The sequence below is a fragment of the Argentina silus genome (assembly GCF_951799395.1).
Source record: "Argentina silus genome assembly, chromosome: 7".
Taxonomy (NCBI): Eukaryota; Metazoa; Chordata; class Actinopteri; order Argentiniformes; family Argentinidae; genus Argentina; species Argentina silus.
This window is the reverse complement of record NC_139661.1, coordinates 414446-427107: the sequence shown is the minus strand read 5'-3', so window position 1 is coordinate 427107 and position 12662 is coordinate 414446. Positions and strand designations below refer to the sequence as shown.

General features: G+C 40.6%; 1 protein-coding gene across 1 annotated transcript in view; it reads right to left on the bottom strand.

Annotated features, from left to right (window-relative positions):
• arid3c (AT rich interactive domain 3C (BRIGHT-like)) overlaps positions 1-12662 on the bottom strand; it is a 72877-nt gene that overhangs the window by 20783 nt on the left and 39432 nt on the right. Inside the window, exon 3 of the mRNA XM_083673192.1 lies at positions 2793-2865. Within this exon, the coding sequence (XP_083529318.1) occupies positions 2793-2865 (73 nt within the window). The remainder of the gene's footprint in view (positions 1-2792; positions 2866-12662) is intronic.

Here is a 12662-nt window from a genome sequence, read left to right as displayed (position 1 = left end):
TATTGACCATTAATCATGCAATGTCAATGTCAATGTTTTTTATGTATACAGTGCCCTGCGTAACTAGTGCAACATCTTTCTTCTTTCGGCTCAATACTCCAAAAGTTTGGATTTGAAATCAAACAATTACTATATGGTTAAAGTAGAGATTTGTCAGCTTTTATTTGATGGTATTTGTGTACATATTGGTTTCACCATTCAAAAATTATAACACTGTTTAGACATAGTCCCCCTGTTTCAGGCCACCAAAAGTAAATGTCCAAATTAAGCACTCATGTTTAGTATTTGGTCAACAATCCTTTCCATGTAATAACTTCCAAAAGCCTGCAATCTATTGACCCCACCTGGCACTTGGTGTCTTATCTGGTGATGTTCTGCCAGGCCTGTACTTCAGCCATCTTCAGTTGTTTATCTTCAGCAAATTGATGATGGTGCATGTTCAAATGGATTTCAATCAGGAGAATCACTTGGCCTGTTAACAACATTTGAATTTTTTGGCCCTGAAAAGCTCCTTAGTTGCTATGGCAGTATGTTTTGGGTCATCGTCCGTGCCGTATTTTGAAGTGCCATCAAATGAGTTTGGAGGCATTTGCTTGTACTTGCTGCTGCCGTCAGCAATGATGTCTTTTATTGAATCTGTTCTTACCTTCTCCATGATTTCTTGGTACTGTAACCTCAATATCAGGAATAAAAACCACCTGAGCTCTATTGTCAAGTTGACTGGCAAAGTTATAGGTGTCCAACAGACACCCCTCACTGTCATCTTTGACCAGCACGTTCTCAGTAAGGCCAGTGTGTTGAACAGTGAAGACCACCCCCTTCACTCTGAATTTGAAACACTCCCCACAGGTCGTACATTAAGAGTAACCCGGGTCAAATGCAATAGGAGTAAAAACTCTCAATGAACTTGCTTAATTTGCACATGTAAACTTACACTTTACATCATTGATGTCCTCCATGATTGTTCTGTTCTGCGTAATAGTATATTGTATTTGTATATTTGTATATCGTATGTTTGCAGTTGTGACTCCTGACTGCAAGCCAGGCTTCCCATCTGGGACAATAAAGTGAACTGAACTGAACTGAATAGCAGACTCCAAAGGCAATTGCAAAACCTAGAATCAATACTAAACATTGAGAGCTCTCTTGTGACGGAACACATCTGATGAACCAGAAACCCCTGTTACACCAATTGTCCTATCACTTTTGGGTACCTGGAAATCGGGGGACTATGCATAAAAAGTGTTCCAAAAGAAGAAAACATGCTTTGATGTCCCATTACTTATGCAGGGCACTGTATCTGCAGCATGGGCAAGATATAAGGCCACAGCAATGCACCCAAAAATGATTGGATTGAAACAAATTTAGCTAAATGTCTTTGAAACATAAAGAAAGCAAACCCAAAATAACAAAAACATGCCATGCAAGTCCTGTGCTCTCAAAATAGCTCTGTCATTGTGTCCAATCATTGTGCTTTTATTCTCTCGTGGGTGGTTAACTTCCTCATATTATGCAAGGCCCTCAATACTAATCCATTTCCCCAATAAAGTGCTGGAACCCAACACCAACATAATTCGCACAGTGGGAAAACACACAGATGAGTCTGCTGCCTGGCAGCCCCATAAAAGTGTGTTATTCATTGCGCCATGGCAGGTCAAGTGAATACCAGGATGTTACCCTCCCCACAGTGGCAAGGTCTTCCCTTTTGAAGCCTAGTTTTCACATAATCTGTGGGTAATTATAAAACAAACAGCCAACCTGTTGTGGAGGCTTTTGTGCCACTCTGGTATCAAACAACTCCCCCTTCCCGTGTGGAAAACAAGAGCTCTGGGTTTTACGGGAAACGCATCCAGGCCTATCACAAATACCATCCATGGTCTAGGCTCTTTCAAAACAAAACGCCACATTCTCCTATTGTTAGAGGTATCAAACGTTTGCGACATCTGTGTTTTCATAAGACAGACAGCCTCTGACACAAAGGACTGGTAGAGAATGAGCTGCTAGAGCAACGAAAATGTTGAACAAATAAATGCATGCAACTGAAATACTTAATTATTAAGATTTTGCACATTGCTATTCTGCACTTCTAACATTCAGATACTATCTCAAACACTGTCTTGAAAGGATGAATATGTGAATGAGCAGTTTCTCAACTTCACATCTGATACTGTTGGCCTATGATAATCTAGTTGATTAGGAATAAGAACGTATTTCTCAGATATAGTGTCTGTAGCTTCATAGAATGCATGCCCAAAATATCAATGTTTTCAAATAGAATGGGATGTATTGAAAAGGCCTTACATAATGCCCTGTCTTTTATACTCAAATACACCCAGTATTTAGATATACAGTACAAGAAAGGCCACTATGCTATAAACTCATTGTATATGTTTGCCAAAATACTGAGGGTGGAATTAAATCAAACGTTATATGATATATGATATGATATATTATATTATATATTATCAAATATTAACAGAATTTGGAAAAACAACATTGTTCATCCCATACTCTAATTAATGATCCATACTCTAATTAATGTGAAACAATTTATATTGGTGTCAAAAAATCAACATTGGCTAATTACTTACGTTACAAAAAAATAATGGTTGCAGAATTTCATCATTTATTGCTCTCCAATAGGAGTGTCCATAAAATATTGAGCACTTACCAATCTTTATGTTCTAAAAAATGTTAGGCAAGTATAAGTGTTATGGTAATTTTTGTGACAGGGAAAAAACACCTTTGGCTTAAAGCTTTTGAGTCATTAAGGCTACGGAACAAGACCTTACCTCTCTTCTGCATAAAACTGAAGAGGTCATCAAGAAACTCTTTCCGCTTCTCGTCATCATCCAACTCGTACAACTACAAAAAAAGGGGGGAAAAAAATCAATGTATGATTAATTTAGTCCTAGATCAATCAATCAATCAGAAATAAAACAGACACATTTTTGAATATAGTATTTTAAAGAACGCTACAAACATTTAATATCAGGTAGACAGGGAGCCTACAATCCTGCTCACTTAAACTGTGTGAAAGGCCAATAATGACAATTGTGTCCCTTTCAAGAAATCCAAGTGACCTTGGTCTTTGTAAATACATCAAATTGAATGACTATTGATCAGGAAACAAAAGCGCCTGGGTACATCTCTTTCAACAAAGACAAGCAATGCCACCCTTGTGAGGGAACAATATCAGGAAAATGCATTTTATCCACAGCACACTTAGAGCTTTCTCACAGAAACAGCCATAGAAAATGCTATACTGTAGGGTTAAAAAAAGGAGACAGTCACACCTCTAACTCATCATCTGAGTTTGGTCTTCCTGAGGAGATACATCCTTACGAAGGGTTAGGGTTAGGGTTAGAGGGTTACGAGATTATCTTGAGTTAAAAATAGTGCATTTGAAAGAAAATAGTGCATTGCAACTCTTTAGGGTAAAAAAAATAGTGCATTTCGACAGCTAAATTCATAAAACGGGTATACCAAATTAAGTGTTCAATGTACTGCATAACAGTTATTTGCAAAAATATCTATCGACCAAAATAAAAACAATTATGTATCAAACAGTAACAGCTAGGAATTTCAGTTAGATATTTATACATGTACTGTATACAGACTGCAGAGTATTTTAGGAGCCCTATTTTCCTTATTGGCATTTCCATTATGTTCCCCATCCTGTTCTATTCACTGGGCAGCTATGGAGTCAAAGAGGCTTTTAAAAGCTGCTACCGCCAGATAGCTGATGGAAATATGTTACTCCAACATTCACTTTCAATAAGGGCCAGGCCACCTTAACAGGCCACCCGATCAATACAGGAAGACAGAGGGATGACCTTTCGAATCAGCAGGGCATCCTGAACGAGGCCCCAGAGATAATAACTGATCATTTAGGAGTGTATTAGCTGTCACCAATATTAAAGAACCAATGCAGGTCAGTGTTCAGAGAGCACCAGGGGGGGTAGGGGGTGGACCGCTGTGAGTGCTGCACTACAGTCATTCTCCACGGAGGATATTGAAAGGTACAGTTCAGTGGGAGCAAATGTAAAATGTAAAAAAAAGTTAAGTGCACAAACGCAAGTAAAAGGACAATAAGGTGAGATTGATTATGGTGCACATTCAGCACAAAGGTGTGTATAGACATATTCAACACCCACACACCCACACCTACACAAGCACACAGTGGCAATACCGGAAGGATAGAAAATAATACACATTTACACTGTACAAGTCTGTACAATAGACACACCATAGTTCACTGTTTCAAAGTTAGTAGTGAGGATACAATATCCAATATACTAATAATGTATTTAGGTCTATACATATATTACATTTTCATTAAAAATGAATTGGTTTCTTATATGCCCAAGCATGTAATGTAAAGTTTTTGCAATGCAAATACATGTAGATTGATGGATAGGCTGGACCTCTGCTGATTGACACATTGTGTTTTAAACTTGATATGCCTGTTCTACCTGACTTAGATGCTAGAGTTGGGTAAAGCCTATTTGATGTCACCTTTTTGATATTAACATTTTCATCATTCCTTTGTAGATGTAATCATATACACAAATGAATCCAGAGCCCACAGTACATTTACTTTGACTTCTTCAGTCAAAACCAGCAAGTATTGTAAGAGCTTCCTGGGTTTTCTTTTCCTTGAGATTTATAAAGCTGTATTACAACGCAAGGACACTGATAAATGAATTAATCAACATGATTGAACATGTGGTTGTTTTGTCTTCCCCTGGACACACAGTTACTGCTTCTAATTCAACCAGGCCATGTACATGTATTTCACTGTCAACCCCGCAAACCGATGTTGTAATGCCGACGTTAGTGGTAAAAACACAATACAACAGAGATTCCATCGAAAGGTACTCGGAAATACAAACAGAAGAGAATATCGTGGTAATCCAAGATGATCTATTGCTCAGTTTGGCTGGGCGGCCAGCTCTAGGAAGAGTCTTCGTGGTTCCAAATTTCTTCCATTTAAGAATGTTGGAGTGTATTTCTACGAGTGTTTTTCAATATGTAGATCAGTTCAACATTTTGGTGAGGTGCGTGGAGAAACTCCTGTGAATTATCGATGGGGTCAGAAGAGGAAGTGACACACTTAGTAAACACGGTCGACGTTGTGCCTGGGAAGCTAATAGAAGACTAATTATGGACCTAGCTCTCTGGTCATACATCACCATACCTTACACCGTGATGTCCACAGCATCTCATCAAACATTAACTAGTGGAAAACACATTAGGGTGTCCCCTCCTCATTCATTAAGGTTGCAACACTGAAATCACCCTCTCATCACTCACTTCTAACCAATGTGCAATTATTATTTTTGTAATCTTTTATACTACAATAAATTACCTAATTTGGTATTTCTTATCATACAGTACAATAATTATTCTTAAATTATTATTTTCATGAATTCTATTATTTTCATGAATTCTGACCAAAGTACTTATCACGTTTCATAAAAAACCCTCATCAACTATTTCTGAACAGTACACATGCCTCTCTATACTCGTAACAAGGATCCACATTGGACTAATGAACAAATGATTCTGTGATTCGCTAAAATCACTCCCATTGACATACACTCACTGTACACCTTCTCATGGTGGAGGTGGTGTGATGGTGTGGGGAATATTTTCTTGGCACACTTAGGGCCACTTTGGGTTAATACCAATCAATCATTGCTTGAATGCCACAGCCTATTTGAGTATTGTTGCTGACCATGTGCATCCCTTCATGGCCACAATTTACCCATCTTCTAATGGCTACTTCCAGCATGATAATGCATCATGTCACAAAGCAAAAGTCGTCTCAAACTGGTTTCATGCACATGCCAATGAGTTCAATGTTCTTCAGTGGCCTTCCCAGTCACCGGATCTGAATCCAAAAGAACACCTTTGAGATGTGGTAGAATGGGAGATTCACAGCTTGAAAGTGCACCTGAAAAATCAATCATGCAATCATGTCATCATGAACCAGAATCTCAAAGGAATGTTTCCAACATCTTGTGGAATCAATGCCACAAAGAATTTAGGCTGTTTTGAGAGCAAAGGGAGGCCCTACTCAGTATTTGTATAGTGTTCCTAATAAAGTGTTGGGTGAGTGTAGATGCATGATGTACAGTGCATTCGGAAAGTATTCAGACCCCTTCACTTTTTCCACATTCTAAAATGGATTCAATTCATATTTTTCCTCAATCTACACATAATATTTTTTAGAAACTGAATGCCAAGTGTCACATCAGGAGGAAACCAGGCACCACTCATCACCTGGCCAAAACTGCTCATGCTGTGGGGATGTTTTTCAGCGGCAGAGACTGGGAGACTAGTCAGGATTGAGGGTAAGATTAACAGAGCAAAGTACAGAGAGATCCTTGATGAAAACCTGCTCCAGAGCGCTCAGGACCTCAGACTGGGACGAAGGTTCACCTTCCAACAGGACAACGACCCTTAGCACACAGCCAAGACAACACAGGAGTGGCTTTGGGACAAGTCTCTGAATGTCCTTGAGTGGCTCAGCCAGAGCCCGGACTTGAACCCGATCGACCTGAAAATAGCTGTGCACCGACGCTCCCTATCCAACCTGACAGAGCTTGAGAGGATCTGCAGAGAAGAATGGCAGAAACTCCCCAAATACAGGTGTGCCAAGCTTGTAGCATCATACCCAAGAAGACTTGAGGCTGTAATTGCTGCCAAAGGTGCTTCAACAAAGTACTGAGTAAAGGGTCTGAATAATTATGCAAATGTAATATTTCAGTTTTTTATTTTGAATACATTAGTAAACATTTCTAAAAACCAGTTTTGGCTTGGGTCTGAATACTTTCTGAATGCACTGTATGTGAAAATGTGAGTTGTATGCATAAATTAGGTTCCCCATATATACTATTCACATATCTTCCCTGTAGCTGTGGCATATAAATTGTCTAACCAATCTGTCTGAAAACACATTGAGTGAGCAGGCCCACAATATAAATCCCAAGTTACCTTTGAAATATAGCATGCACATACTGTGAATTAGTCATAGTCAATAACACAATACACAACTTTGTAGTCCCTTATTTATTGATTGTGCTGATTTTGAAGGGAGAGTATAATGCTTATGCTATTGAAGCAACTAGGCAGCTGGGTCTTGTTTTCCAAACAGACACTAAGAAACATTTTGAGAAAAAGCCTTAGACCAGCAGGTCTTGATGTCTTTCAGTGTGATACGAATGCTCCTCCTTTTTACAGTCTCCATACAAGTATGTGTGTGTGTGTGTGTGTGTGTGTGTGTGTGTGTGTGTGTGTGTGTCTTACATGACATAGGCTGCTTACTGTGATAGACTCTCTGCTTACCGGACTGCTTACCACTGTCATGCCTGACACGACCTTAGCTGGCTGGAGTGTGCACATGCAGACACAGGACTGACACAATCATGCATGCATGCACGCACACACACTTGACTTTGACCTTAAAGTCACAATCTGTAATTTGTGAAGCCGGTTTGTTGTTTTTTCAAATTCCGGATTGTGTTTTAAAAGGTGGCAAATATGGTCTGTGTATTTAACAGACTTCACTTGGATGATTCTAGCTACAGCAATCAGCACTTCATGCTGAGTGCCTTTTATTGAGCCGCTAGCTTGTTCAACTATCAAGCAAGGATTTCAGTAGAGGGAGCTCTTTACAATATTTAGAAGTACAGTATCTTCATATTGTTTCATCCTGTGTCACTGCTCCCAGAGAATGTTTTTGCATGTTTTTTTATTTACTTTCAACCCATTCATATTGTAAATGTTTTGAACATCGCTCTAGAATGTTTTATCATTTTATATTTCTATGTTGCTCCATTTTAAGCTTTGTCCGCATGGTTCCCCTCTGAGAGAGCGACCCTGAATTTTTGGATTCTCAGGACATGACGTGACAGTTGCGGGTGTCTTGGACAGCCTACAGCACTAAATCTCTTTCGGTACCCATTGAACTACTCATAAATATGGCCTGGCTTCAATGTTCCATTTTAAAATGATACCTCAGTACAGTATATGGGAATCAGGTCATGTTGTTTGCAAGTCCTTATACCTGACATACAGTCTAGATATCAGGTCTGTTTGCAGTGTGCCTCCATTATTATAGGATGGAGCTGCGGGGGTGAGAAAGTGACCGGGTGGCATTCTTCTTTTTCAAAAGTAATTGAGAGAAAGGTGAGCTGAGCCCTGTGAGGACTTTGAGTTCAGCTCAACCTGGGGGCTTTGAGTTCGACCTGCTTCACATCATATTAGGAACTGGCAGCTCACCTGAGGGAAGGGGGCTCTTGGCATTGAACTTGAAAAGCTGTCTCCACCATCAATCTCCGCCTCTATGACCTTACAAGGTTGAGAAGGTGAAGATTCCTCCAGACACAACTGATGTCCTTATTAAAGCTTACATGTATAGCTGTTCCACTTGGGAGAAACTGTATTTTCACTCAACGTCAAATTTGTACACAATAAATTTATGTTTCCTGTAAATACTACAAATTAAACATGTAATTCTCTCAAAATGATGGTGGTAACGTGTGGAAATAGGCATTGTGAATAAAGTACAGTCTGTGTGCATTCCTTGGGTTGTTGAAAAATGCTTGATCAATGTGGAAATCTTGATAACTTCTCATACATCTTTCCTGTCCTGGCTGATGTTCTGGGGGCTCATCAGCTGCTCTGGAAATGGTTCTTAAGTCACTGTTTTAGGGAACCTTGAGAACGTTCTGTAAATCCTCTCTGGAGGTTGCATTATCATAAACATCTCATACTGTGGAGCTAGAACCATTAGATAATATATGCTGGTATATCAAGACTTTATTTTAACGGTGTAAAAAACTGTTTTAGCACAAACATGGGCACTGGTGAGGGGTGGTGGTGAGGGGCGGTGGTGGTGACGCTATGGCAGGGGTGGCCAACCAGTCAGAGACTATGAGCCAAAAAAATTGCCATGGCTACTGCAAAGAGCCACATAGTGCGTACGCACGCGCACGCGCGCACACACACACACACACACACACACACACACACACACACCTTGCAATTAAATAACTTTTTCATAATTATAATGTTCCCCCCCCCCCTATAAATGTAATAAAAATGGCTCAACACTACAATAACAATGAGAAAATAATTTATTCTCTGAGCAACAATATTTTTTTCTTGCCATGTATCAGTTTTTGATTCAGTGGGACTTTTGGCAAATCTTGACTTCAACAATCCTCCTCAAATCTGGCTTGTAGTCGGTTGTGGCCACTCGAAGTAGTTCCTTCACGTGTGTGTCAGTTAGAACAGATCGATGCTTCGACTTCACTAGATTCAGGGTAGAAAAAACCGACTCACACACGTAAATTGAGCCAAACATTGACAGTAGTCTGAGCGCAGCCCTTTTGACATTGGGGTATTTCTCCATCGGCACATTTTTCCAGAACTCAATGGCTCCTTCCCTCAGAACAGACTTCAGTCTGTCATCCTCAGACAGTTCGATCATCTCCAGCTGAGAAGTTGCTTCGTCTGTGACTAACGGGGCTTTCAAACAGTCCGCCTCCGCAGTGAAAGGGTCAATCAGGAATGCAATCTGTGGCCTTCTCAGCTGTAGATCTTGGAATCTGGCTACGAAACCATCTTCAAGGTTTTCGAGCAATGTTGCATACCGTGCTGTGCTCCTTTTCAGGACGTCAGCTGCGTGCCCACTTGCGTTTAACACAGAAGGGAAATGCATTAGTTCCCCCCGTTGAAGCTGAGTCTTGAACAGCTTGAGTTTGTTGACAAACGCAAATACACTTTGCACCAGGTCAGGCAGTATCTTTAACTTCCCCTGTAGATCCAGGTTCAGTCTGTCCAGATGACGCAGCATGTCCACCAGAAACGCCAGATCTAAAATCCACTGGGGGTCTGACAGCTCGGTGTATTCCTTGTGCTTCTCTTCCATGAACAATTTCACAGCGTCCAAAAGTTCAAAAAAACGAGAAAGAACTTTACCTTTCGAAAGCCACCTCACAGTACAGTGGAGGGGCAGATCTCCGGGAAGACCTTGGTTGAGCTCATCAATGAGATTCTTGAATTGTCTGTGGTTAAGAGCATGTGTACGAATGTAATTGACGATTTCCAGCACGGGTATGTGATTGGTTCGCTAGTTCAGTGGATTGGTTCCGCTGCTACAGCAATAAGTTAACGTTACTCAACTAATTCACACATTCGGCAGTAGGATGCAGATTTAAACGTATAACTCCCAAATTAAAATGAGTAAAAATATGACAAATACAAGTCAATGTAAGATGTAATGTGTATTCCATTTTTTATTTTTATTTTATTATTATTTATGTTTTTAAATAGAAAATCATTTTTAAAAAGAAGAGCCGCACATTAATGAGCAAAGAGCCGCATGCGGCTCGCGAGCCGCGTGTTGGCCACCCCTGCGCTAGGGGGTGTGTCTGAAATACTGTGCCCTGCGTAAGTAATGGGACAGTGAAGCATTTTTTCTTCTTTTGGCTCTACACTCCAAAAGTTTGGATTTGAAATCAAACAATTCCTGTGAGGTTAAAGTAGAGATTACCAGTTTTTATTTTATGGTATTTGCATACATATTGGTTTCACCATTCAGAAATTACAACACTTTTTATGCATAGTCCCCCTATTTCAGGGTACCCATTGTCATGAACACGCCTCCATTACTACTACTCCACCCATCTGAGCGCAGGCGAGACATTGCTTCAGCGCTGTAGTAATTAGTTAAAATTAAGTAAACAAATTGCCAATACATATTGTATAGTATTATACAACTTCTCCAAAAAGGGCAGACTTTTAATTGAATGGATACAGATTAATTTCTTACACAAGAAAAGCATGACATAATGACTCATATGGACGTCGCATACCATCACTTGTCATGTGGGGCTGCCAGCTGTGTGTGTGTGTGTGTGTGTGTGTGTGTGTGTGTGTGTGTGTGTGTGTGTGCGTGTGTGTGGTGCGAGCTCCACAGAGGCGCGAGGGGACTGAGAGTTAATTAGAGAACAGCGCTCCTGCTTGCCTGGTCATGCTGGCACCCTTCCAGTTGGCCCTGTGCCAGCGCTAACAACGAGGGCTCCGCTCTGCTCTCCCCCCTCCCCCCTCCACACACACACACACACACACTGAGAGCGCCTGGGCCTGTGCTGCGCTGACATAATGAGATGTGTAAGCTAATATGAAGAGCCAATCTTTGTCTTCCTCCTGATTGTGCTCCTCCTAATGGGATTTGCTGGCTACTTGAGCTGATGGGCTGGATTAAGTGGCAACGAGTTGACCGCGTATTGGTGGGGCTAAGTGTTATTTTACTGGAGCAGTAGTAGTAGTGGTGGTGGTACGGGACAGGAGCAGTTGCTCTGCCAAACAGATAAGACAGCTGGGTTGTAATGGACTCCCTAGAGCAGCAATTCCTTTATGTTCTCTGTCTGCTCCTTTCAGGGGAAGGGTAAATGTGAGGCGTTGCCATTGACATCACTGGGGTTTGTGTATGATAGTTCATAATAGACAATGACATCCACCATACAGAGAGAATGTTGTTCACAAGCATTGGTAAATGTAAGTATATGTCAGTACTTACATTACAGTAACTGTCATAACTGACATCCAAATGAGGCTCATATACTGTGGGAACGATACAAACTCTAACCATACAATATTTAGGACCAATATTCAACACCAAAATGATCACATGTTAATACGATGTGGGTAAATTATGGGAGGAAGCAGACCATGTTTCAATCTTTAACCACTTCCTGTACATAATCCCATTAAATTGCTGATCCGAGTCATGTAAATGGCAGCGGGAGAAAACAGCCTGTAGATTTAGTGCTCCGGGATTTATTGGACAAAATGTCTGATTCCCTATGAGGGCCATTCCGATGATCTCCCCTTATTCCCCCACATGAATCACCCTGGGAAAGACTTCACAAAAGCCTAATTCCCTGGCCTACCCTCCATCTTGTAAACCCCCCTTGATATAAAAGGCTTTTCACCCCTGAACACCAAACTCCTTCAGAAAGAGGTTTATAGGACAATAGGAAGTATATTCCTCCCTCTGCGCCTTGTAGAGCAAATAACTCTGTGTCTCATTGTTATTGAAATGACTTTGCTCCGTTCAAAATGTCAAACAAACACCTCAATCATAGCCTGTGGGTGGCACACACGTTTGTTTTCAAAGGGAAGGCGCAGGTCTGGTTCCAAAATCTGCCAAGGCCCAATTTCTAAAATGAGAGGTGCAACAAAATACATTTCATTGCGTATGGTACTCTTACAAACTGACGTCACTGAAAACCAATTGCCAGCTAAGGACAATATCTGAGGTGAATGGACTGATCACAAAGTGGAGTGTTGGCTTAACCAGGTAAGAGGTTGACCTCCATCAAGCCTGTTTCAGACAGGTTGTTCTATCTGTGAGAGGCATCCTGAATAATGTTACTGGCTCATAGTGAAATATAAACACACATGAACATTGTGCTGGTTTAATATTGAAATGTGTTTTATGTCAATATAAAGCAAACAATTCATGGACAATGGTCACTATTCAACCAAACTGGTAGCTGGTAGTTTCTGTGGTTATTTTACTGATTTGCTGAATGGTAAACTCAAGAATACAACAAGAATGTTGTTTTGTGGGGACTAGTTAT